The sequence below is a fragment of the Perissodus microlepis genome, chromosome 10 (genome assembly GCF_051167445.1).
Source record: "Perissodus microlepis isolate ML-2025 ecotype Zambia chromosome 10, ASM5116744v1, whole genome shotgun sequence".
NCBI lineage: Eukaryota > Metazoa > Chordata > Actinopteri > Cichliformes > Cichlidae > Perissodus > Perissodus microlepis.
Window position 1 is genome coordinate 11,143,819 of NC_140470.1, and position 22,769 is coordinate 11,166,587.

The 22,769-nt window shown below is 39.3% G+C and overlaps 1 protein-coding gene across 4 annotated transcripts; it reads left to right on the forward strand.

Annotated features, from left to right (window-relative positions):
• Positions 1-645: 645 nt before the first annotated feature.
• LOC146378840 (transcriptional regulator ATRX-like) lies at positions 646-22,158 on the forward strand. Of its 4 annotated transcripts, none has more exons than XM_084941924.1 (35): positions 646-863; positions 2,288-2,391; positions 2,480-2,514; positions 3,092-3,120; positions 4,465-4,589; positions 4,905-5,021; positions 5,446-5,555; positions 6,085-6,152; positions 6,254-8,016; positions 9,250-9,310; positions 13,182-13,336; positions 13,539-13,715; positions 13,788-13,893; positions 14,132-14,222; positions 14,379-14,564; positions 14,726-14,870; positions 15,086-15,195; positions 16,030-16,173; positions 16,284-16,461; positions 16,559-16,696; positions 17,805-17,980; positions 18,062-18,179; positions 18,276-18,406; positions 18,483-18,547; positions 18,957-19,057; positions 19,141-19,300; positions 19,377-19,468; positions 19,568-19,673; positions 19,765-19,942; positions 20,257-20,448; positions 20,563-20,706; positions 20,792-20,863; positions 20,946-21,041; positions 21,532-21,660; positions 21,745-22,158. In XM_084941924.1, the coding sequence occupies exons 1-35, from the start codon at positions 844-846 to the stop codon at positions 21,826-21,828; spliced, it is 5,706 nt and encodes a 1,901-aa protein (XP_084798050.1). In that variant the 5' UTR covers positions 646-843; the 3' UTR covers positions 21,829-22,158. The 4 variants fall into 4 exon arrangements, with proteins under 4 accessions (XP_084798050.1, XP_084798052.1, XP_084798051.1 ...); XM_084941926.1 differs by having other exon boundaries at positions 19,144-19,300; XM_084941925.1 differs by having other exon boundaries at positions 18,486-18,547.
• Positions 22,159-22,769: the final 611 nt, after the last annotated feature.

A 22,769-nucleotide genomic window follows, 5' to 3' on the forward strand; every position in this document is an offset into this window, starting at 1 on the left:
TTCATAAAGTTTGGAGTACAGAAAAATGACCTTCAGGGCTAGTGCTGTTGTTGTCCCTTAAAACATATTATCATATATATGATCTGGCTTTGATGTCTATTATAGAGTTGTCCAACAAATGACTAAAATGACAGAAATTGCAGGAACTATTGAACTATTTTCAGGAAAGTAAAATTAAAACATACAATTGTTCTAACTTAAAGCTAAAATACGTTCTTTGGCATTTTGTGTGTGTGTGTGTGCGTGTGTGTGTGTGTGTGTGTGTGTGTGTGCGTGTGTGTGTGTGTGGCTGTCTGTCTGTCAGCCACAGACAGGTCATATCTGTCTGTCTGTGGCTGACAGACAGACTACTCCCTATGGGAAGATTTAATAACTTTTTGTTAGAAAACTGAAAAACATGAGCTGGAGAGTAATTTAAAAATGGCTGAAAATGAGCATTACTCACTCAAATTCACCTAAATCCTTCCATCCATTCATCCATTTTCTTCATCCAATTCAGGTTCTCTGAGGTGGTTTTGGAGGGAAGGGGGACTGGAACCTGATCCCAAAGGGAGAAGCCATGCAATACAACCAATAACCGTAGAAAACAACACAACTGAGCATGCACACGCCATGGCAGCAGATGGCGATAATGAGCGACAGCTCACTCGTACGCATTAAAAAAGAGGAAAAAAGAGGCGAAATAGATCCGTTGACGGGCTATGGATTGCGGTTCAGTTGTCAATTTTTTGTCAATAACGGATGTGTGGGATGTGATGTGGACCATAGATTGCGCGCCACATTATTTTGTGCTATGAAAGTGTAAAAACTTGAACGACTTCGGTTGTTCAGCTGCTTCGCAACATGTCTGCAGTGACGCTGAGGTAAAACCGGCGGTTTACAGTGCGCTTGTTTAGTGTTGCTAGCAAATATAACGGCGAGCTAGCTTAGCCACTTGCTAACAGAGTTAGCTAACTGTTATTTAAACCAGAATGACCGTATAGGTAATAATACTCGGGCCAGTTCAAGTTAAGTTTAGTTTAGTTTAGTTTAGTAGTAACATAATAGTAATGGAGGTAGGACAGCACATTAGGCTATATAAATCGAAAAACGTGGCTTTTCGTAAACAGTACTAGAAGCCATTTCTTAGCTAACTTTGGAGGAGCTGAACGTAACATACATAAGCTGGCTCATAATTTGAACTCAAAGGAGTGCAGTGATTTACAGTACACTCCCGGGAGCAGAATGATCTCTTTGTGGTTGCTTAAAAGTCTGTCCAATCCAAACAAGCTGTGCTGACCACTTGTAAATAAGGGGGCATCAGAAAGTAGTCTTCATACCATGTTAACCTAGTTAGCTCTACTTGTAGATTTTAGGTTGGGCCTTTGGCTCATGTGAAAGGTATTTACATCGATCAGGAAAGTGAGTTATTTCTAATTCTAATGTTGATCAGGTGAGTGTAAACTTTTTAGTTTAAACTTTCAGTAATTGTAAAAAAAAAAAAAAAAAAAAAAAGTCACACCAAGTTGCTAAATAAAATACATCTAAGACTTTCTCACCAACACCCAAGCAAGCAACAATTAAGATACTGTATGTAAAGCTGGTATAAACGAACAAGTTTTGGACACAACATAGGTTATGATTATCTAAAACGGAAGTAAGTACCTCTATACAGTTTAGCCAGATTATCCCCACAAATTCTAATATTTGTGGGGATAATCCCATAATACGAAATGCAGTTTTTAAATGATTTCAGTTATTAAGCGAACAAAGCTACCTGGCCCCGTGTGGAAAAAGTTGTTACAAAGCCACTTCTAATGTTTTGCGATATCCTCCAGTGAATGCTTCAAGAAGACCAAAATGAAGGTTTTGGAGTGGCCTAGTTAATTTGATTGAGACAGGCATCACCTTAAACCGGTCATTCATGCTCAAAAACCCGCCAATGTCACGGAATTAAAGCAACTCTGCAAGGAAACCTGAGCCAAATTTCCTCCAAAGCGATGTGGAAAACTATTTACCAGTTATCACAAATGCTTTATTTCAGTTATTGATGCCAACAGTGGCAAAGGCAGTTATTAGGTTTAAAGGGCAGTTTTTTTTTTTTCATGTAGGTCAAAGTAGGTTCGGATAGCTTTTTTTCCCCTCAATAAATGAAATAATAATTTAAATAGCTACATTTAGTATTTACTCTGGTTATCTTTGTCTAAGCTAAGAAAGCAGACAAATACTTTTCCACAGCACTGTATAATCCGAATTGTTTTGTTTAATCAAATAAACACTGCCCTGCTTTTTTTCCCCTCCTGTCCAGCAACTCTACCAGCAAGCTAAATGTATTGGTCAACAAACTTCATGAATACTTGGCTAATTCCACTGAGGACAGCAGTGGCACAGCAAAAGTTGAGGATGCTGATGGTACGTCTTTTAATCACTCTAACCATGACTAATGGAAACACGTTTACATGCATTACCAATTTATTTTTTACTGATCTTTTGTTCACAGGTTTGACAAACAGGTGCTGTTCTACTTTGACAGAGGTAAGTGAACATGCATAATAAACACATGTCAGTGTAGTATGTGTGTTTGTAGTGTTTCGTCATGTTGCGTAACACTGGTGGCACTAATGGTGCCATTAACGGTTTTATCTGGATTTAGTAAAAACAACAGCCCTTCTCCAAAATGTATTAACACAGACTCGATCTACAACCTAATCTAGAGAGACAAATAACAAATATTTGTCAAGTGGATAACTAAAGCGTATAAAATGTCAAGTAGATTAAACTCTGTTCTTGTACACCTCACACACATTGTCTGTATCAAAGAATCATAGAGCCGGTTCATCCACTTACATGTTTTTGTTGCTGTTTTATTAGGAATAGCGATAGTCTTAACAATTTGTGTCACAATTTCTCTCAAATACTCAGTTATTTCTGTCATCTGAGCAGTAGTTTAACCGTATGGAGGTTGGAGGTATCTGTAAAACATATTTGCTCTATTCAAATGACTCACAGACTCAGAAAAATGTTTCAATGCATTTCCCTTTGGGATACTTTTCAACACAAAGCAAACGATGATGACCATCAGCCTAAATAAACAAACCGTCTCGTTTTGCAGGCTGGTGCTGATGGCAAGTACTCGAGGCGGTGAGTTTATTATTTGTTTAAAAGTATTTCAACCACAAAATTTGTGGTGTGCATTAGGGCTGGGCGATATGGCCTAAAATCCATATCGCGATATAATTTGAAGCATGTGCTATAACGATATATATCGCGATATATTCTTTTCTTCTGTATAACGTATTTTCAACACTATAAGGCACACTTAAAATCCTTTAATTTTCTCAAAAATCGAGAGTGTGCCTTATGTATGAATTCTGGTTGTGCTTACTGACCTCAAACCGATTTGGGTGTGCAGAAATCTGTTAAAAAATGTTTTAGTACAACTTTGGTAAGCCGCACTGGTTGATGGATTGTCAGAGCATTACGGCTGCTGTAGTGAGGAGCTTCGCGGAGTAATCTGGGTCCAAAACTCCGTCCGCTTCAGGTCCCAAAGTCAAACGAACACTGAGAGTTAAAAACGGTCTAAATTCTTTCATCTTTAAAAAAATGATCAGTGTTGCTGCTTTACCGGGTGTAACAATTAAGTTTAACATCCAGGCATCCATGAAAACAGAATTTATTAAATTTAACGGAGTTAGAAGTTAACAGGAAGTTAGCTCGCTAGTTTCCACCTAAACATGACATACCATGTTCTGACTGAGAGATTTTTGAAACTAATTAAAACGTACAGCTCTGCTACCACTTCCAACATAAATGAAGACAGAAAACTAAACAGCAGTGGCGTTTGCAGGGTTACTGAAGTTGGACTACCTGGTATATAATGTTGTGCTACGTGATTGCTAGCGACACAGCTATGTTAGCATAACATTAGCACAGTGAAGCTGGAGGATGAACGCCAACTTTTTTCCACTCATTAAAAGTTAACGTGAGGGATTCTGGTGGTCAGGGACAAATGCAATCGCATAGCAGGATGCTATACACGGGCCAAACATCAGTCAGGAGAACAACTGAGATTATTCATCCACAATACAAGGTTAGTTATTAATATACTGCAACAACATGGGAATAGAACAGCTGTGAGAGAACTCAACATTAATGAATCAATGTTACGGAAGTGGAGGAAGCGCAGTTTTTGGCTTTCCCCATATTTCAAAAGTGCTTCATCTCTTTGCTATGACTGTCGCCCGGCATAATTTGCAGATGATAATGATTTTAGCCACTGCGATGCTTTCGACCAAAACAGGCGCAGCTTGATGACATCATCAACGCGTTATCGCGGTAGAGCGATATCGCTGGCCAAATTTATATCATTTCTATCGTATATCGTTTATATCGCCCACCCCTAGTGTGCATCATCTCCCTTTTTGCTGTCCATGTAGGTTTTTAAACTTTGTTAAATATAGCTCATTTCTCTAACTGATGTTACAGAAAACCCTCAGTTGTCATGAAGCACTCTGGATTGGATGAATCCGGGGACTCAAATGCAAGTGAGGACTTGGTTCTTGGACCAGTTAATGCAAATGGTCACCTTGATATCACTAGATTGCCTAAAGGTAGGTCGTAAGGTTGTTGACTGCACACACACTGCTACTTTGACACTAAACATAATTATTTATACACCATCATAACATTTTCCTAGAAAGTGGGCTAGTGTTTCATTCAGAGTATATCGTTGATAGACTTCACGTTTATATCTATGTGTTGTTGTTTTTTTTACTTTATGATGAAATTAACAAAATTAAGTCATTGTAAATGTGCCGAAGTGCCTATAGGGTATGCAGGATCTTCAAGTCTGTAACTGGCTTTGGCTTTCTAATTTCATATTTAATAATGATGGAACTGTATGATTACTTTTTTTTTTTGCACAGGCACTGTGCTGGTCAGGCCTGAAGCAGTCGACAATGGCAGAGATGATTTCAGGGGCCCGGAGTTTCGCAGCCGGAAATCAAGCGTAATGCGGAAAGAGTTTTCAAGAAGACGTGGAGGTCAGTTACTACTCCTATGAAATTGCTCACTAGCTAATGCTCAGGCAGGAATTTCAGTATAAAGAATCAAATCTGCAACACATCAAAAAGAGAAGGCACGTGTCAGGCTACTTTTCTATTAATGGTTTAGGCAGAAATGCTCAAGTATTTAAAGTAATATGAAAAAAATATCACTTCACTTAGTATCTAAATAGTCATTATTTTGGAAGAGAGCCCTCTGACACTCCACTTTGGAGATTGCAGTGCCTCACTTTTAATCTCCACTGCCTATCACAAGGTTTTATATCCGGGTAAAGGATCTCGCACTTTTAGATTTTACCAGGAAAATGTACTGGGTGTACGTAAAGATGCAACAAGAGAAGCTGTCCCGCAACCCATTCTTTATAACCATGTAATTGCTAATAATGGAGCTTTTGTTTCCCAGGAGTTGAACACATTGGAATTGTGAGTTGCACTGCGTGTGGCCGACAAGTTAACCACTTCCGGAGGGATTCCTTGTATCGCCATCCAGTTCTGAAAGTCCTTATATGCAAGGTGAGTCTGCTTATTGATATACTAGAATTTTTTATTTCACCCACTTTTTGAACATTATCAGAACAATATAGTCAGTAAGTCCAAAGCGCAGAAAAGAATACATAACTTTGTGCTGTTAAATACTACATTTATATTCTTTGGGGTTTTTGATTGTTAATCATGAACATCATCAGGCATATCAGGTGTTTTTAATTCTTTTAAACCTCGGTCCTTATTTGTGGTGCAGCTCATAATTTGTCTTGGTGATGTGTGTTTATTCTGTTGGCCTTGTGTGGGTGGCTTCTTGTCATGAATACCAGTAAAACAAAAATAAAACTACTGTCATGCACCATATTGAGCCAGACTGATTTGGCAGCACTGGGTTTGATGCCTGATTGAACACAATAGCAAAACTGGAAAAAAAAAGATGCATTAAAAAAACCTGACCTCAAGTATATTGATATCATCAACAGAATTAAATTTTTCACCTTGTTAGTGTTTATAATACATTGCTCAGAGCTGTTTCTAATTAAATGTTTTGTTTTGCCAGTCTTGCTACAACTATTACTCAAGTGATGACATCAGCAAGGATTGTGACGGGATGGATGAGCAGTGCAGGCACGATTTAGTAGCATTCAGTCATTTAACTGAAATATTAACATTTCCATTAACTCACTTTTGTCAGCCACATTTATCATCTCTCTTTTCCCCTCGTGCAGGTGGTGTGCTGAAGGAGGCAACTTGATCTGCTGCGATTTCTGTAGCAATGCTTTCTGTAAGAAGTGCATTTTAAGAAATTTGGGAAGGAAGGAACTGTCGGGCATCTTGGAGAGCAAATGGTACTGCTATGTGTGTAGCCCAGAACCTCTTTTTGACCTGGTCATGGCTTGTGACAGTGTCCTTGAGAACATGGAACGTTTGTGGCAACAGCAGCGCAAGAGGAATCGAGTCGATCCGGGGAAGTCTGAGATTTTCAACATTTTACCACACTCACCTCAAAACATTTCTCTGGATAAATGGGATCACACTGGTATGGATGGAAATGTGATGTTCAACTACAGCATGCTGCAGGTTTCCAAGGACATTACCAAAAAGGCCAAACATTTAGTGGACTCAACAAATACCTTAAACCAAACTTTTGTCAATTTCATTCATAGTGTGACACAAAACAAACCAACACCTGGTGTTCGCACTAGGTACCTGAAGTCATTTTTGGAAGTAGTTAAAGGCTTGAGAAAATCCCTAGCAGCACTGGAGGATAGCCTTAAGGAAGAATTCAGTGATTTGGATGTATCGAGCAATTGGGAAAAACTGCTTAGTGACCACTTTGATGGACTTGTAACAGAAGCAGAAATGGAGATAGACATGCCTGATGACAGGTGCTTGAGTGACTTGCAGAAATTGGCAGCTGAACATTTAGAAGATAACGACTCTGACTCCAAGGGCTTTGCAGATGGGAGTCTACAAGACTGTCCGGGCAAGGAGATGGTTTCAGGTTCACATAAAGCCAGACAGAGAGCACAAAAGATTGGCCTGAAATCTACTGAAAGCGGCGTTGACATGACTAAAAAACTAGTAGTACAACTTACACCTGTAGCTATGGAGCAGGAGCCGTCATCTGCGCCCCCCAAAACCGAGGAGGGAAAGAAAGATAAGAAGTCAAAGGAAAAACATGTATCAGAAGATGAAGAAACAAGTGGTAGCAAGATGAGCAATGACAACTCCAGTGCATCTCTGTATCTAGAAGAAGAACAGGGCAATAGACGTTCTCCTCGGGTGAAGACAACCCCTTTGCGCCGACCAAGTGATGTGAAAACCAAAACATCTCTCTCAGTAGGAGACAGTGACAGCGACTCTGACACTGAAGAGGCCCCCAACACAGTGCCTGCTAAAAAAACTGAAGAGCAGAGTCTGAGCAGGACAAGAGATGACTCTGATTCAGATGAAGTCCCTGCTGCTCTGCTTGAGCGAGCAGCGATGACACAAAGTTCTGATGAACCCCAGAGTGATGAAGGTGGTGGTAAAGCGTCGCCAAATAAAGTGGCGAAAAAATGTCTCTTCTGGCTTAATAAGAACACTCCAATCTCACCAGAGAATATTAGGCGGAAACGCAAGATACTGGATCGCACCCCTGAGGCCGACTCAACTAACAGAAGAGTCAAAGCTTGCCGTGAAAGTGGGACGGACTCCTCTAGCGACGAGCAAGACTCGCAAAAGAAAATAAAACACTTAAATACGCTGAGGTCAATAGGGAAGCCTCATCTTGTCAAGAGAGGAGAGGAGGGTGTGGCTAGAAAGCGGAGTAGGATACAAGGTGAGGACGCTAAGACTAAATCTCGCCAGGAAGCAATGGATTCATCGACCTCATCAAGTGAAGAAGAACATGACGATGACTCTGGGAGCGATGGAAGTGATCAGAAGATGAAGCCAATCACAGAAGATGTGGCCTTATTAGGAGCAGCTGCATTCCACCAATCGTCAGGTGAGTTTTACAGGTGTCTAGATCCATTGTGCAAAAGTCTTGAGCCACCCCCTAATTCTTCATATTTTACTTCCAACAAGTAAGACTGCAATAATTCTTCAGGCTTGTTGAAGGTCATTGGCTGCCTTTTCACTTTTTCATTTTTTCATTTTTAGCCCAGTCCTTGTACCTGACCCAGAGCTACTTACCACTGATCTATGAATCATTTAAGCTTAAAAAAGTCAACTAACAAGTCACATAACAGAGAACTTAGCAAAGAACCAATTTTAAATTGTATCTTTAGGCACTTTGTTAGTAGCAGCTTGTTCCCATTTCTTTTGCACAAAAAAATGCCAAAGTTAACACAGTTCGGCAGGCATAAAATAGTATTTTCGCACCAACAAAGTGATGCCCAAAGAGCTATTGAGTAAGAACAATGTATCTCAACATGGCATCCAGCATGTCAGTAGAAAATTTGAGGAAACAGGGCAAGTGTAAGGACAGAACAAGAAATGGCAGGCCTAAAATAAACTATCTACAGCAGATGAACAGTATCTGGGTCAAGAGATTAGGAAGCATGAAAAAAAATCTAGTAAAGACCTGAAAAAGCACCAGTGACTGTCAAGAAGGAAGGGAAACTTTGAGAAATGGCCCTTTTAAAAACATGGTGGAAGCTCTTAATGGTGTGAAACTGCATTTTAGACAGTGGTGCTGCCAATGCAATAAAAGCATATCTGGATAGAAAAACACACAGTGGAACACTGTCAGTCATTGATTGGCCGCCCCAGAGAGAGGATTTCAAAATTGTTGAAGCAGTGTGAGATTATATTGATAGAGAAAAGAACAAAAGGCAGCCAGCATCCAAAGATTTGTTTGAATGTCCTTTAAGAAGCCTGCAGAACTATTCCTGAAGATGGTGTTGAAGAATAAAAGTGGTCATTTGTTTTGCTTTTATATTGTGTCACCATGTATGTTTACATGTTTCAGTAAATTGTTTAACCTATTTTCCATTTTCATAGCAAAATATAAAGAAATAAGTGATGGCTCAAGAAGTTTTAACAGTACTTTGTGTCATTAGTGGTTCGTCATGAATCATGAAGTAAGAACTGTGACAGAAATAAATATGAATATTTTCTTTCAATGTCCACACAATCCAGCATTCATTAAACACTTTTTCTGCCACTATATATGTTTTCAAAACGTAGCAGCTTAATTTCATTTTGAAATTCATGTTTCTGATGTTTGTTCTTATAGGAGATGAGGAGCAGTCTGGGCCCTCATGGGCAGCAGAAGATGACGATGATCCAGAAAATAGGTACGGTTCAAAAAGCCCGGATGTAGAGTTTGTAAAGCAAGTTAGGTGTAGAAGAAAAGCTGCAACTTCAAATCCTGACGTCTGCGCAAAGTCTAGCAACACCCATGTCATTAGGACTCAGTTACAGCCAATTCAAACACGACCCAAACGTAGCTGCAGTAGGGCCCCAGCGATCAAATACACATTCTAGAGATAAAATCGTGACGTGGTTTTTGTTATTGATAAGCAACGTAATCTGCTCGTCTTTGTTTTATTTTTTACATTTAGAAATGCAAGAACGTTTTAGTATTATTTCTTATATCATACCTGCGTATTCTCCCTGGGACACTTGGCTGATGTTAAGAGACCCACTTGAATGAAGGAGGTCAAAGTATACATTTGAACAGTGAAGCTTGTTTTGGCGTACAGCTTAACCTGAGCACCACGAGTACAGGTGTGGTTTCATTGTGAGTATACGTTTAAAGTGAGCTTCGATGTACTGTTCATTCTGTGTTTTTACAAACTACACAAAAACAACATGGAGTGGCACTGTTAACTGAAGTAAATGGAGTGTTGTTATTTTCCAGGTGAAGGATAAAGTTTGAAACCTGCCAGCAACATTATCTGCACATATTATGACTTTAAAAACAATATAATTTAATCTAAACCTTTTTCTGTTTTATATTACAAATGGGGAGCGATGCTTGCAGAGTTGCAAAACATGTTTAAAAATTTTATGCTTCACCTTTTTTTTTTTTTTTGAAAACCTGCTCCTAGCTTTAATGGTCACAGTTGTGGTGTGAGCATTCAATTGTGGGCTAGATTGCTAGATGGTAAAAAGATTGGTTTTTGAATAAACTGATCTGAGACAATGTACCTGGCTCTGTACATGTGTTTAGATTTAATTTATTCAGCTTTTGAATAATTTTAGGCCCAAAAGTTTGATGCGTGCAGTCCCTTTTTGTAATTTTTCTACAGCACAGGACCCGAACGTCACACACAAATGGGTTTTTATTTGACACCGCAGAGTTGTTGCATTATAAAAGTGTTTACTTTATTGCTGCACTTTGAAAGAAGTGCCAAAGTGTAATTACCTTCATGGTATTGTGAGTGTCTGTAAGTCTCACGATTTGTTACATGGCTCTCTCACAGTCCGACAAACAAAAAATGCAAACTTTTGTTAGTTTAGCAGCTCTCAAAACAGTTCTCAAAGTCTCCCACAGCCCTCACCTCAAAACAGTATCATGAGCTGAGGATACGCACCCAGCCTTCCAAACCAGCTATTGGGTTTTATGCAAGTTGTGGTAAGTTAACCACCAGCTGCAGTAGAAGTAATGTGCTTTTTTTCATTAACATGTTTGATAGTTAAGTGTTTGTTTGATGCACCTTCAAGGCTCTGGTGTTTACACTCAGCCATCACGATGTATAATCTAGTACAATCTAATTTGATAAAATACCTCTGTAATCTGGTATGTAGTCAGCCTTCTTTGAAAGTTAGGAGACTCCCAACAATTGTCTTTGAGCAAGTTTTTACTTCATCTCTGGAAACAAGTTGAAATCCTGCTGCACCGCTGACACCCACAGTCACAGCTAATGCACTTTGGAGCAGGCTTTGTGTCAGCCTGACACTCACTTGCTTTCCTGAGTGCTCATTCCAATGACTTAAGTCAAAGCGTGTGGACATGCAGGTATTACTTGCTTCAGTTGGTCAGGAGTCTCAAATAAAAGCTAGAAATCCAGTCAGTTCACTTGAGCTCTGAAAACTATTACATATTGGTAGGGAGTAGAAGCTGAGTTTGAAGAAGTTGAATACTTTCAGTATTATTTTGGTTTTCTGACTGAGATTATCTTACGTCTCACACTCATTTTCCACCTCTTTACCTCTGTTAATATCTTTCTGTCGAGCTTTCTGATACCAACCCTTTCCAATGGAAGTGAGTGAAATTTGATTACTGCTCTTGGAGGCTAAGCCCAGAGTAATAGCACAGCATTTGTGCAATACCATTGAAGTAGCTAAGATTTACCATAAAGTGCAATCAGAGATGAATCCTAATCTCCTTTTTCCCCCTCTAATTTAACACCTCGCATCTAAATTTCTTCATTTGGCCTACTCTTCTCCAAAGTGATGTACGTGCTATGCAGTGTTCTTTAGAGACACACCTATGCTTTTTCTAGTGTTTTAGCCCACTTTCTATACACAGACTATACATTACTGCTGACCATTAAACGTAATGACTGAAACTTGCAGCCAGTTAAATCCTGCTTAACAGGAGACCCAGCTTGTGCTTTTACTCACGTAAAGCAGATGAAAACATTTATTTCAGAACAGTGATTATAATTGGTGATCATTTCTACCTTATCTGAAATGAGAGTGGGCTGTGAAACAGTTGTTAGAGTGCAAAAAAACAAGCAACCAAGTTTACACTTTGTCTTTATTGATGTGACTTGTTTGTTTTCTCATGTTTTTTTCAGGGCGGATTTTCTGACAGCACAGCAGTGAATGCAGTGCTGTTAGGCGACAGTCACTTAAATCTGGGATATTGTAGCCTCCTATCAACATGAATAGCATCACATGACGTCTGTGTGTAGTTGTAGTGCATCTTTATCTTGGGGAAAATGGTCAGCAGAAATGTAAAGTTTACATTGTTTGTAGTTACTGGGCTAAAACGTAGCATGTGGCTGTGTTCTTTTTCATTTCAGTGTCTTTGCGCTTTCTGCTGCGTCTTTCTTCTAACTTGAAACATATCAAATGAGATTCAAGACTCTCATCTGTTCCTGCTGCTGTCGTCTAACATTTCTGTACTGTGTGTACTTTAACAATAAGTTCTCACCGGACGTTGGATTTGGTGTCAGTGAAAGTGGCGCTTATCTGATGTCCACTGACCTGGATTATAGCCTACTTGAAAACAGGGTCAACCCTGTGGGAGAAATGGCTGAAGTAGGATGCAGTAGACAAACCCGAGCCAGATACGACTCATGCAGTGTTGGGTCCACGTAAATGGAGTTTAAAAGGGTTATTTATTGTATATATTCTTCAAAACACCACATGGTATTAAAACAATGAACTTTTTACATGTTTTTTTTTTTACGTGAATTTTACTGCAGTTTGAATATACTTCAGCCATTTTTGAAATGTGATACCCCCTGGGGTAGGAAAAAAAAGTTAATGTTTCATTCTAAGTAAATCTTTATGTACAGTAATTTTCTGTTTTTGTGTCCCACGTGTAATTTGTCCCCCTTTTCAAGAAAATTGGGAGAATCATGATTATATTGCCTTTTGGTCGCCTCGAAAGATTGTAGGTCTTCAAATCAGAGCTGTCACAGTTTAAAGGATGAGTGGAATACATGAACATAATGTCATTTTTGCAAACATATATCTGTCAGACTCGAGCAAGAAAGAAAAAAGAGGAAAAAAAGAAAGAAAAGTGTTACTCGCGATTTCCCAAGGGCGAACAAACTATTGAGAGTTTGAGACTATTGTTTTTATGTGTGAAGAATCCTTGTTTGTCGTAATAAATTCTTACTCTTAAAAATGCCTCTGTCTCGTTTTTCTTTTGCTTTCTACACTAATGTTTTGAATATGTCTTTCAGTGTTGTGGCAGTTCTCTTTAATTGGTCTGTGAAGCAACTACAAGAGCTTCAAACTGGGCTCATCACTTAAAGACATAATGTGGATCCACTAGAAGCGACTCACCATTAATAGCTGATTTCTTTTTAATGCCACCAGCTTTTGGAATATTGGCAGCTGAGCACTTAAATGATCATTTCTGTGTAATATAGCCCAAATATTACCATATTTTGTTTTACTGTGTAACAATATCCAGCTGAAGACAATGAAACTGATCATGAAATGAACTTCAGGTGCCTTTTCCTTCTCTTCTACTTTTGAAAGAATCGCTAAGAAATTGCTATTGGCACAAATTCAATCCAACTACTCCTCGGGTGATGAAATCTCTTCAGATGAAGAAACACAGGAGGATGAATCTGATTCACTGAGTGACAAGGAGATCAAACGAGGCAATGACGGTAGTGGAACAGATGAAGATGGTAAGTTTTTTTCTTGGTATTACAAGTTTTAATCTTGTGCATTTCCTTATGAATAGATTTTCCAGATTTTATTTAACCAGTATCTCAGTTATGAGATTAATACAAAACTGCGAAGCTATCCCAGTGGCAGAGGGCTGTTCTATCACTTGGGGTGGTTAAAGAGCATAAATAATAATAATGATAGATTATGTCTCTGATACAGGGGAAGACTTGACCGAAGATTCATCTGACTGCTACTCTGATGGGCCCATCTCCAGGCACCACCTCCTCCGTCACAAACTTATCTTAGATGAGGGAACATCAAGTAACAAGGATGCACCAAAGAGCAAAGAGGGAAAACGGGAGCGCAAAAGAGGAGCCAGGAAAGAAAATCAGAGCTGTAAGAATAACTTAGACAGTGATCAGATGGAACAGGAGATGAGTATCTCGTCTGACTTTGATTTCTGTGAAGCCGACAGTGAAAGTGAGGCCGACAGCGATGAGCTGGATGAAGATGCTGGGATGAGCGAGGAGCTGAGCGAGTCGGGTGACGAGGCTGGTGAAGACAGGCTCAAAAAGTATGTTTATTTCAACTTCCACTGATAAGAATCAGTGTTCAATTCAGTTAAATTTATACCGTGCCAATGCACAAATTGTAAAGACCTGAAAATAATATAGAGAAGAAGGCAAAGGTTAGATTTGAACAAGCAGCTTAGTAGTTTTAGATTTACTGGATAACCTGATCGGCACAGAATGCCAATTTCTTTTTTTTTTCTTCTTTTTTTTGAAAACATACTTTCTTATTTTTAACTCCAGAGCAAACACAAAGGTGAATGATGAGCTTCATGGTTACGAAAAGAAAACGCAAGTGGCTTACATTTTGTTGTCAGACTCCAGCAGTGAAAAGGTATCGAATTATCTCTTTTATCTCTTTATGAATTTATGTGTTATTCTTCTTATCTCGGCCTGTTTATGTGTGATACCATAAACCTTGTCTAAAAAAAAAACCAGACAACTCTCGTGCCTGATTGACATACTGACTGTTGGATTGTTCTCTGGACAGACCGATCAAGAGGATGCACCTGAGGAGGCCCGTGAAAATAAAGTCACCCCGAAAGGACGCAAAAGGATTCGCAGAATTATTGAAGATGAAAACCTTCGTGCTGAGACTCAGGAAGCCCTGAGAGAGGAGGAGGAGAGATGCAAACGTTTGGCAAATAGGGATCAACAGATGGAAGACAGGAGAGAGGTACTGCGCTAAACTTCACCATAGCAATAGAAATCAGTGTTTAGAGCAGGAAATGCTGATAAGATGCCTTGTAGCTGTAGATCAAGGACACCGAGCACAGCACATGCAACGTTTTGCTAGCGGCAGTGAAACGTTTTAGGACATATTTGTTTGTGTTGCAGATCATTGTCATAGAGGATGAGCTGTCTCAAGTGGCGTGTCCCGTCACAACCAAGCTGATCCTGGATCAGGATGAGGAGACCAAGAACCCTCTCGTTCAGGTGCACAGGAACCTGGTCACAATATTGAAGCCTCACCAGGTGGACGGTTAGTTTCTGTCTTTTGTGTTTTGCTTTGCAATCATGTTGATGCTTAGGGCAGTTAGATTAATTATACATTTTTAATTTTGTGTTCATTAAGACTTTGTGTTTGAAATCCACGTCTCTCCTAAAACTTGTGTCTAATATGAGCTAATTGTATTTAGCTTTTTAAAATTTATTTAAAAACACCCCAAAAACCTAATCACAATGTCATTCCCCAAGGCGTCCAGTTTATTTGGGATAGTTGTTGTGAGTCTGTGAAGAAGGCTAACTCCTCTCCTGGATCAGGCTGTGTACTGGCACACTGCATGGGCCTCGGGAAGACTCTGCAGGTAAAGGCACACACACGTCCACCCTTGATATGCTAGTTGCACAGAATCACGAATCACACTCCCTGAACCAAAGATTATTTTCTGTCTGTGCTTTCATTTTTGATACAGCCCGGTCTTTTCAGAAAGTTGTGATACTGTGTGAAACGTCAGGAAAAGTAGATTGCAGTCATTTTTATTTATGTATTTGAACATTTATTTAGGTTCATTTACTGAACATATCAAATGCTGAAACTGAGTATTTGTTTTATTGAAAATATAAAATTATCTGCTCATTTTATGCCTTGAGACAGTGAGATGTTTTTCTTTTCTTTTAGCAAATTGCTGTTTCCTATTTTTCTGAGCAGTTCTGTTGGGTCAATGGGTGACAGGCCTGGACTGTTTCGGGCTAGTTTAGCAGCCTGACTCTTTTTTGCTTTCAGTCATGATCTTGTAATAGATGTAGAATGTGGTTTGATGTCATCTTACTGAAATAAGTAAGAACTTCCCTGAAAAAGATTTCAAGTGGATGCCAGTAAATGTTGCTCTAAAACCTGTATGTCTTGTTCAGCATTATGGTGACTTATGCATTCTATGTTCACTTTTACACCCCTATAGCATCACGAATGCTGACTTATGAATTGTGTACTGTTGACACACTGTGGGCTTTATGGTCCCTCTCTTCTTTAGCCTAGTGAATGCAGAGTCGTTGATTTCTGAAAACAGAAATGAAAGATGTGATCAGTCATACTACAGGAAAGTTTTTCACTTAATCTCAGTCTGTTTTAAATGAACTTATCCATTAGAAGGGGACAGTACTTCTGGATGTGTCATATTCATAGTTGTCTCATTTGACAGGTGGTGACGTTCCTCCACACAGTGTTGCTGTCAACAGAACTGAAATTTAGAACTGCTTTGGTTGTGTGTCCGCTTAATACCATCCTCAACTGGGTCAGTGAGTTCAGGAAATGGCAAAACAACATGGGGGAAGATAAAGTCAAGGTAATCAAAGAAATTTAAAAGTGTTAAAATTATATATATATAAAAAAACAAGGCCAGAAATCTTTGGTTTGCCTCATATGGTGTCAGCAACATGTCCTTATTGGTCACAGGTGATAGAACTGGCTACAATGAAGCATAACTTAGGTCGACTCAGAGCTCTGCAGAGGTGGCAGAGAGACGGAGGTGTGATGATAATGGGGTATGACATGTACCGCATCCTGTCATTAGACTGTAAAATCAACAACGACGAGTGGAAGGAGGAGTTTTATCGCACACTTGTGGATCCAGGTCCAGTGACTTTGTTATGGCATGCTACTATTAAAAGACTTTCTATTTTAGGTGTCGTGCCTTTGCTCATGGAATGTGATGTTGTTTTTCCTTTCAGGTCCCGACTTTGTGGTTTGTGATGAGGGGCACATCCTGCGTAATGATGGCTCTAATATCTCCAAAGCTATGAATGCCATCAAAACTCAAAGAAGAGTGGTGCTGACTGGCACGCCACTGCAGAACAACCTCGTTGAGTGTAAGTCTGCAGCACTAGGTCATCATAACTGTGGCCATGAAGTCCTAAAGTGATTACAGAGAAACATGGGGATTATAATTAGTTTAAATAAGTGCATGATGGTGGAGTTACTCTCTCAAGTGTCCCCATTTAAACAGGATTTGCAGTAATTGTAGTCATCAAATTTTGTTTCCTTTATTTGTGTTTAGAAGCCAGTTGTGTAGTTTGGTTTCGATGCTTTTAACCTTTTTTTCTGACCAGGATACAAAGCTAGTTTGAGAGCTCTTAATTTGCTATGCTGCAAAGTGTCTGTTTGCTCTTCCACAGCCGCCACTTTCATTATGCAGCAGGTGTGACCTACTGCTAACATCCCTGAATGCTGTGGTTTGTTTGGTTTATTTTGTTGCTCAGTGCTATATCACACCTTTGAAATTCTGGTTGTAGTTCTGTTCGCTTCAGAACATCGACAACAGACATGAGAACATCCAGATCTGTCTGTTTGTAGATTTGTCTGGTGATGCCAAGCTACTGATTTTCTGCTTTGACTTATTTTATTTGTTTCATTTCGTTATGTGGATTCAAGTCAAAGTATAACATAGTGTTGGCACTACAAAAGATAAGATCAGGCTTGATTTTTCCCTTTTTTTTCTGACCAATCAGGCCACTACATGTGGCAAAAAGTGTACTTGCTCAAAAACGTACCACGGTACTGAATATATTAACATGATTTCTGAAATGATTTCTCTGCCTCCTCAAATGACCACTCCGCCGACATCCTGAAAGCGGTCGTCATACCAAACCATGAAATTCTCCCTGCTACTGCCTCCTCTTGAATACTGAACACACCCAGAATCTCTGTTTCTTCCTTTTTGTGTTTAGAAACATCAGGATCAGCTCATCATCGCTTGATGTTGACTCCTTTTTTCCATAGTGTGTTTTTAAGGACAAATCTTCTGCAAAATTGTGACACTTTTAGTGTTTATTTACGTGACGTGACAAATTTGCATCCAAAAAACTCTGAATTTTGATTTGTTTTTCACAATGTGCTCAGCTTTTTTAAAGGCTTTTAGCCTAATCTATTAGTTATTTTGTTTAGAAATCTTATTGCGAATATATATTTTGTTCCCAGACCACTGCATGGTCAATTTCATCAAGAAGAACCTTCTGGGCTCACTGGGCGAATTCAGAAACCGCTTCATCAACCCCATAGAGAACGGCCAGTGCGCTGACTCCACCCCGAAAGATGTCCGAATCATGAAGAAGCGAGCACATGTACTGCATTCAGTGCTAGGCGGATGCATACAGGTAAAAATAATAGAACATCTGAATGCTCTCTTCATTGCATTTATATTCCAGCTCACAATACTGTGTTTGTCTTTTCCTTAGAGAAGAGATTACTCGGAGCTTCGACAGTTCCTGCCTCCGAAGTATGAGTACGTGCTGGCAGTGAGGGTTTCCCCACTTCAGTATAATCTATACCGATACTACCTTGACCATTTCACAGGTGCGGATCTGTATTGTGCACTAAAATAAACCTAAAATAGATATGTCTTTTTTTTTTTTACTTGAAGAGTTTATAGATGGTTGTGCTTTTTCCCAGGTGTAACCTCCTTACATAACAGCAAAAAGATGAGGCCTGGAGCAAACCTGTTCAAGGACTTTCAGGTCCTCGGCCGAATTTGGACTCATCCGTGGTGCCTTCAGCTCAGCTACCTGAGCAAATTAAAAAAGGTAGAAAGATCTCCGTAACTGCATGTTGATTACTCATTAGTCTGAAATAACATGTTTTTCTTTTTCTTTTGCAAAGAAGAGTAAAGGTAAAGCAGCAGATCTGCCCAAGGATGCAGAGACCCCTATGACTGAGGCTGAGAGGTAAGACCTCTTCATTTGTTATTCATTAAAGCCTAAAGCACCCCTAAAACAATTCTGGTGGGTTATGGGAATACTAAAGACCTTTCCTTTAAGATGTATTCTCAAGCAGTGGTGGAACAAATACAGATTGTAGACCAACTGGCTATCCAAGGAAACATGATGCATAAATCTAGATTGAAAAATGGATGTTGTGTAGACAGGAAGTGTATAAACTCTGGAAGTGTCACTAATATATGTGATTGTGGAGTTTGTATAGAATATTTGTATACGCCATATAGATTTTGGTAGTCAAAGTACCCTAAGGCAATGTTTATGCAAAGTTTCATCAAGGTTAGTCCACTCGTCCAGGAAGAGATGTGGAGCATGCATACATATGCTACAATGGTTATGTTTATTTCTTCATTTTTAGCTGGTGTGAAGGAATGAAAGAGAACGAAGGACAAGAAGGGAATAACACTCACAACAGCACACCAATTACTGATGATGTCAAAGTTGTCTGTGCAGTGGAAGGTATAAAAGCTCCACATGCCACTAATACTCCAACAATATAGCTTGTGAAATGTGCTACAGTTTGTCCCATTTTATGTCTTTAGCAGTAGAGAACGCACCCATCAGCTTGAAGCCTCCGAGTCCCGATGAGCGCTGGTACAAGGATCTTCTCTCTGAAAGAGATGCCAAAATCCTGGAGCACTCAGGGAAGATGGTGCTCTTGTTTGAGATCCTGAGAATGGCTGAAGAACTGGAGGATAAAGTGTATGTTTGTTTTCTGATATGAAGCAGATTTAAACAAGTGATCTGCCAGCGTCTAATGTCATAAATGCGTTTGTAGGATTGTGTTCAGTCAGTCACTGATCTCATTACACCTGATTGAGGATTTTCTTGCGGATTCTCACCGTGCCAGAGACCCATCAGCATTCAAAGGTAGTATTCTATTAATGGGAGAGGAAAAGAATGAGGAAGAGGAAATGCCTGTTTATATTTTTATGCTTTTTTTTCCTCCTTGTGTTTAAATTTTAACAGCGGGCAGCTGGGTTAAAAATGTTGATTATTACCGCTTCGATGGTTCCACCAGTGCCACACTGAGGAAGAAGTGGGCAGATGAGTTTAACAATCCTGTAAACGTCCGGTAAAGAATGTCTCTCTCTGTCACATCTTTTATATGGACTGCACTGATATAACAGAAGGTTCGGATTGAATTTGAATAATCTTTATTCTAGCGGCCGATTGTTCCTCATCTCAACAAAAGCCGGCTCACTTGGCATCAACCTGGTGGCTGCTAACAGGGTGATCATCTTTGATGCCTCATGGAATCCCTCATATGACATCCAGAGCATTTACAGAGTGTACCGCTTTGGTCAGCTGAAACAAGTGTTTGTGTACCGCTTCTTGGCCCAGGTAAGCTTGCTTTTTTTATTTAGAAAATTGAGCTCCACAAAGTCTTGACCTTAAGTCAGTTGTGGCCTCTCTAGTAGTTTAGAAGAAATGGCACTGTTTAAAAGTCATATGTGCTTCTTTTCTACTGTGCCACTGTTGTATGTTCTGCACATGTTACATCAACAGATGAAATGTTTAAGATTGGTCACTAAATAGTCCTTTTCAAATTAAAGCAACATCAGACGTAAACTGAAAAGCGATGCAAAAATTCATATTGACTAATTCTTGCAGCTGCAACTCTTTTATTTAGTTATTGTGATTGTTGTCATCTTCAGGGCACCATGGAGGAGAAAATCTACGATCGGCAGGTGACCAAGCAGTCGCTGTCCTTCCGAGTAGTAGATCAGCAGCAGATTGAGAGACACTTCACCTTTCATGAGCTGACTGAACTTTACACATTCGAGCCAGACCTGCTCAACGATCCAAACTCTAAGAAAAGCAAAAGACCGGCTTCTGTGTTGCCAATGGTAACGACAGTCTTAATATTCAGTCTCAATCTTACAGTCTTAATCTTAGTCAAACACCAAGCAGGTGTTTGATCAAGATTTTGCAGCACTAGATAACTTCGGTATGTTTCTCAGGATACGGTTCTGGCACAGCTGTTAGAAGACTGCAAAGACCACATAGTGACTTACCATGAGCACGAATCCCTGCTGGACCATAAACAAGACGAGGAGCTCAGTGAGGCAGAACGGAAAGCTGCTTGGGATGAGTATGAAGCTGAGGTACAGGACTGCTCACTGTAAAGCACTGATTATTCCCACCTTTTACATCATATGCATATGAGTAAAACTGTCTGTCTTTACTCAGTCACACCCAGCCAGTGTTCCAGAGACCTCTCACCAAGATGATTTGGATTTAAAGACCAATGAGCAGCTATTGGTATAAATATGTCATTTTATAGCCTCACTGTTTAGTAACATTTGTGTTTTATATTATATATTAAGTAAAAATGTCTCTACAGGAACTGCTTAACAAAAGCAGAACAACTGTTTCAGTGACCTTCATGGCACTGCAGAAAATGAGGATTCACACTGTTGAGGAATACATGTTTCTAATGGTGAGTGACCCTCATATCCTGTGGCGATGGGCATTTTTTAAGGAAAATAAAGTTCTTTAAATGTTGATTTATGTTAGTTTTAAAAAGTATTTAATTCACTTTAAAATTGAAACATCTTTTGCAAAATCTTTTGCATAGCTGTACTTCTAAAAAAATCGAATTCATTCAGTGCCATGCTGGGCCTTTTATGAATGTCGTTCAGTTTTTGGCACTGTTTTGTGTCAATAATGTCAGTAAACACTTCTCTTTGTCCTCCAGCTCCACAGTGTTTCTGATGGTGGATTATGTTCTCTGGTCAATAATTTTATCTTGGCTGTTCATATTCTCTTGTGGCTTTGAGTCACTGAATAAATAGGATTTGCATTAACAAGATCAGCCAATCCTGGATCAACTTAAAACCAGCATTTTCACAAGGCAGTGGCAGATAACAGAATTCAGACGACTCACAATGCAAACTTATGTAAGTTGAGTTCAAAATATTCTGTTACAGCGGCAGCAGTACCCCCAGTTGCCTGAGGCCGAGGTAAAGAGCAAAGCTGAGGTCTGGAGACAATACGATCTGAAGAGGCAGGAACATTTATATGCTTTTTATCGAGACGCTCTTGGACAGCAACAAACAGTAAGTAAATTGTACACCTGTGAGTGCACCTGTGTGTACATACTATTGTACTAATATACATTTTTCTATCATTCCCCTTCTTAGCTCACATTCAGAATACAAAGCATACTGAACAGTCGAAGAAATGATGCGACGCAGATGACTGTGAAGCAGCCTGGACAGACTTGAGCAAGAAAATTGTCTTTGTAGGAGGAGAAAGTTGTAGTTTTTGTTTTATTACTTATTTCCTCCAGAAGATTGAATGTTTTACAAGAGTAGTTTGCACTGAGCTTCCAAAGTTGTTTAAAACTTAAACAACAGGCCAGCAGTGTCACTTTGGTTTAGCACTTTTTCAGCCTTTTCACAGGAAACATTATCATGTATGTAGTTGTTCAGCTGCTTGGCTGTTTCGCTGCTACCAAAAGCTAACTGGTGAACACTGGTACGTGCCTTAATCCTTGACCTGTTGATTGATTAACTCTTCTAATATTTTTCTATAATAAAGTCATATAGTCGACACTTACTTTTTTCATGCTTTAAAGTGCACCTTTTATATTTTCCTTATCTCCTGTCACATGTTGATGGTTATTGATCATTAAATATGACTTTTCAAATAACGAGGTCAGTGTTTATACATCTAATCCAGGCTTCAGGCTACTTTGAATGTTTTGTGTCAAGAGGATTTTTTCCCCAACTATTTAATATGTATGACATAAGTGTTCCTATTAGGGTCAAACATACAAATCTTCTGTTTACAATGTAAGCTGAAAGAGAGCTAAAGGGTTTGTTTCAAAAGATGAACGTAAAATGATGGAACAAAGGCCCAGTATTGAACTTTGAATCATATAAAGCTGTACCAGATGGATATGTTTTTGATCCCACAAGGGAAATTGTTCTAGATTTGTTGACAGTAGTAGATAGTTCATAGTCTAGTGGTTATACATTTGGCCAACAAGTGAAAGATCCCCCGTTCAGTCCCAGGAGACACAAATCCCTTTGGTGTTGTGTCAGGAAGGGTGTCCCATGTTTAAAAAAAATCAAAAATCAAAAATCAGCCAAATCAAACAGACAGAAGAAGCTACTTGTTTGGCACATAAAGGATTGACCTGCCATAAAAAACAAACAAATAT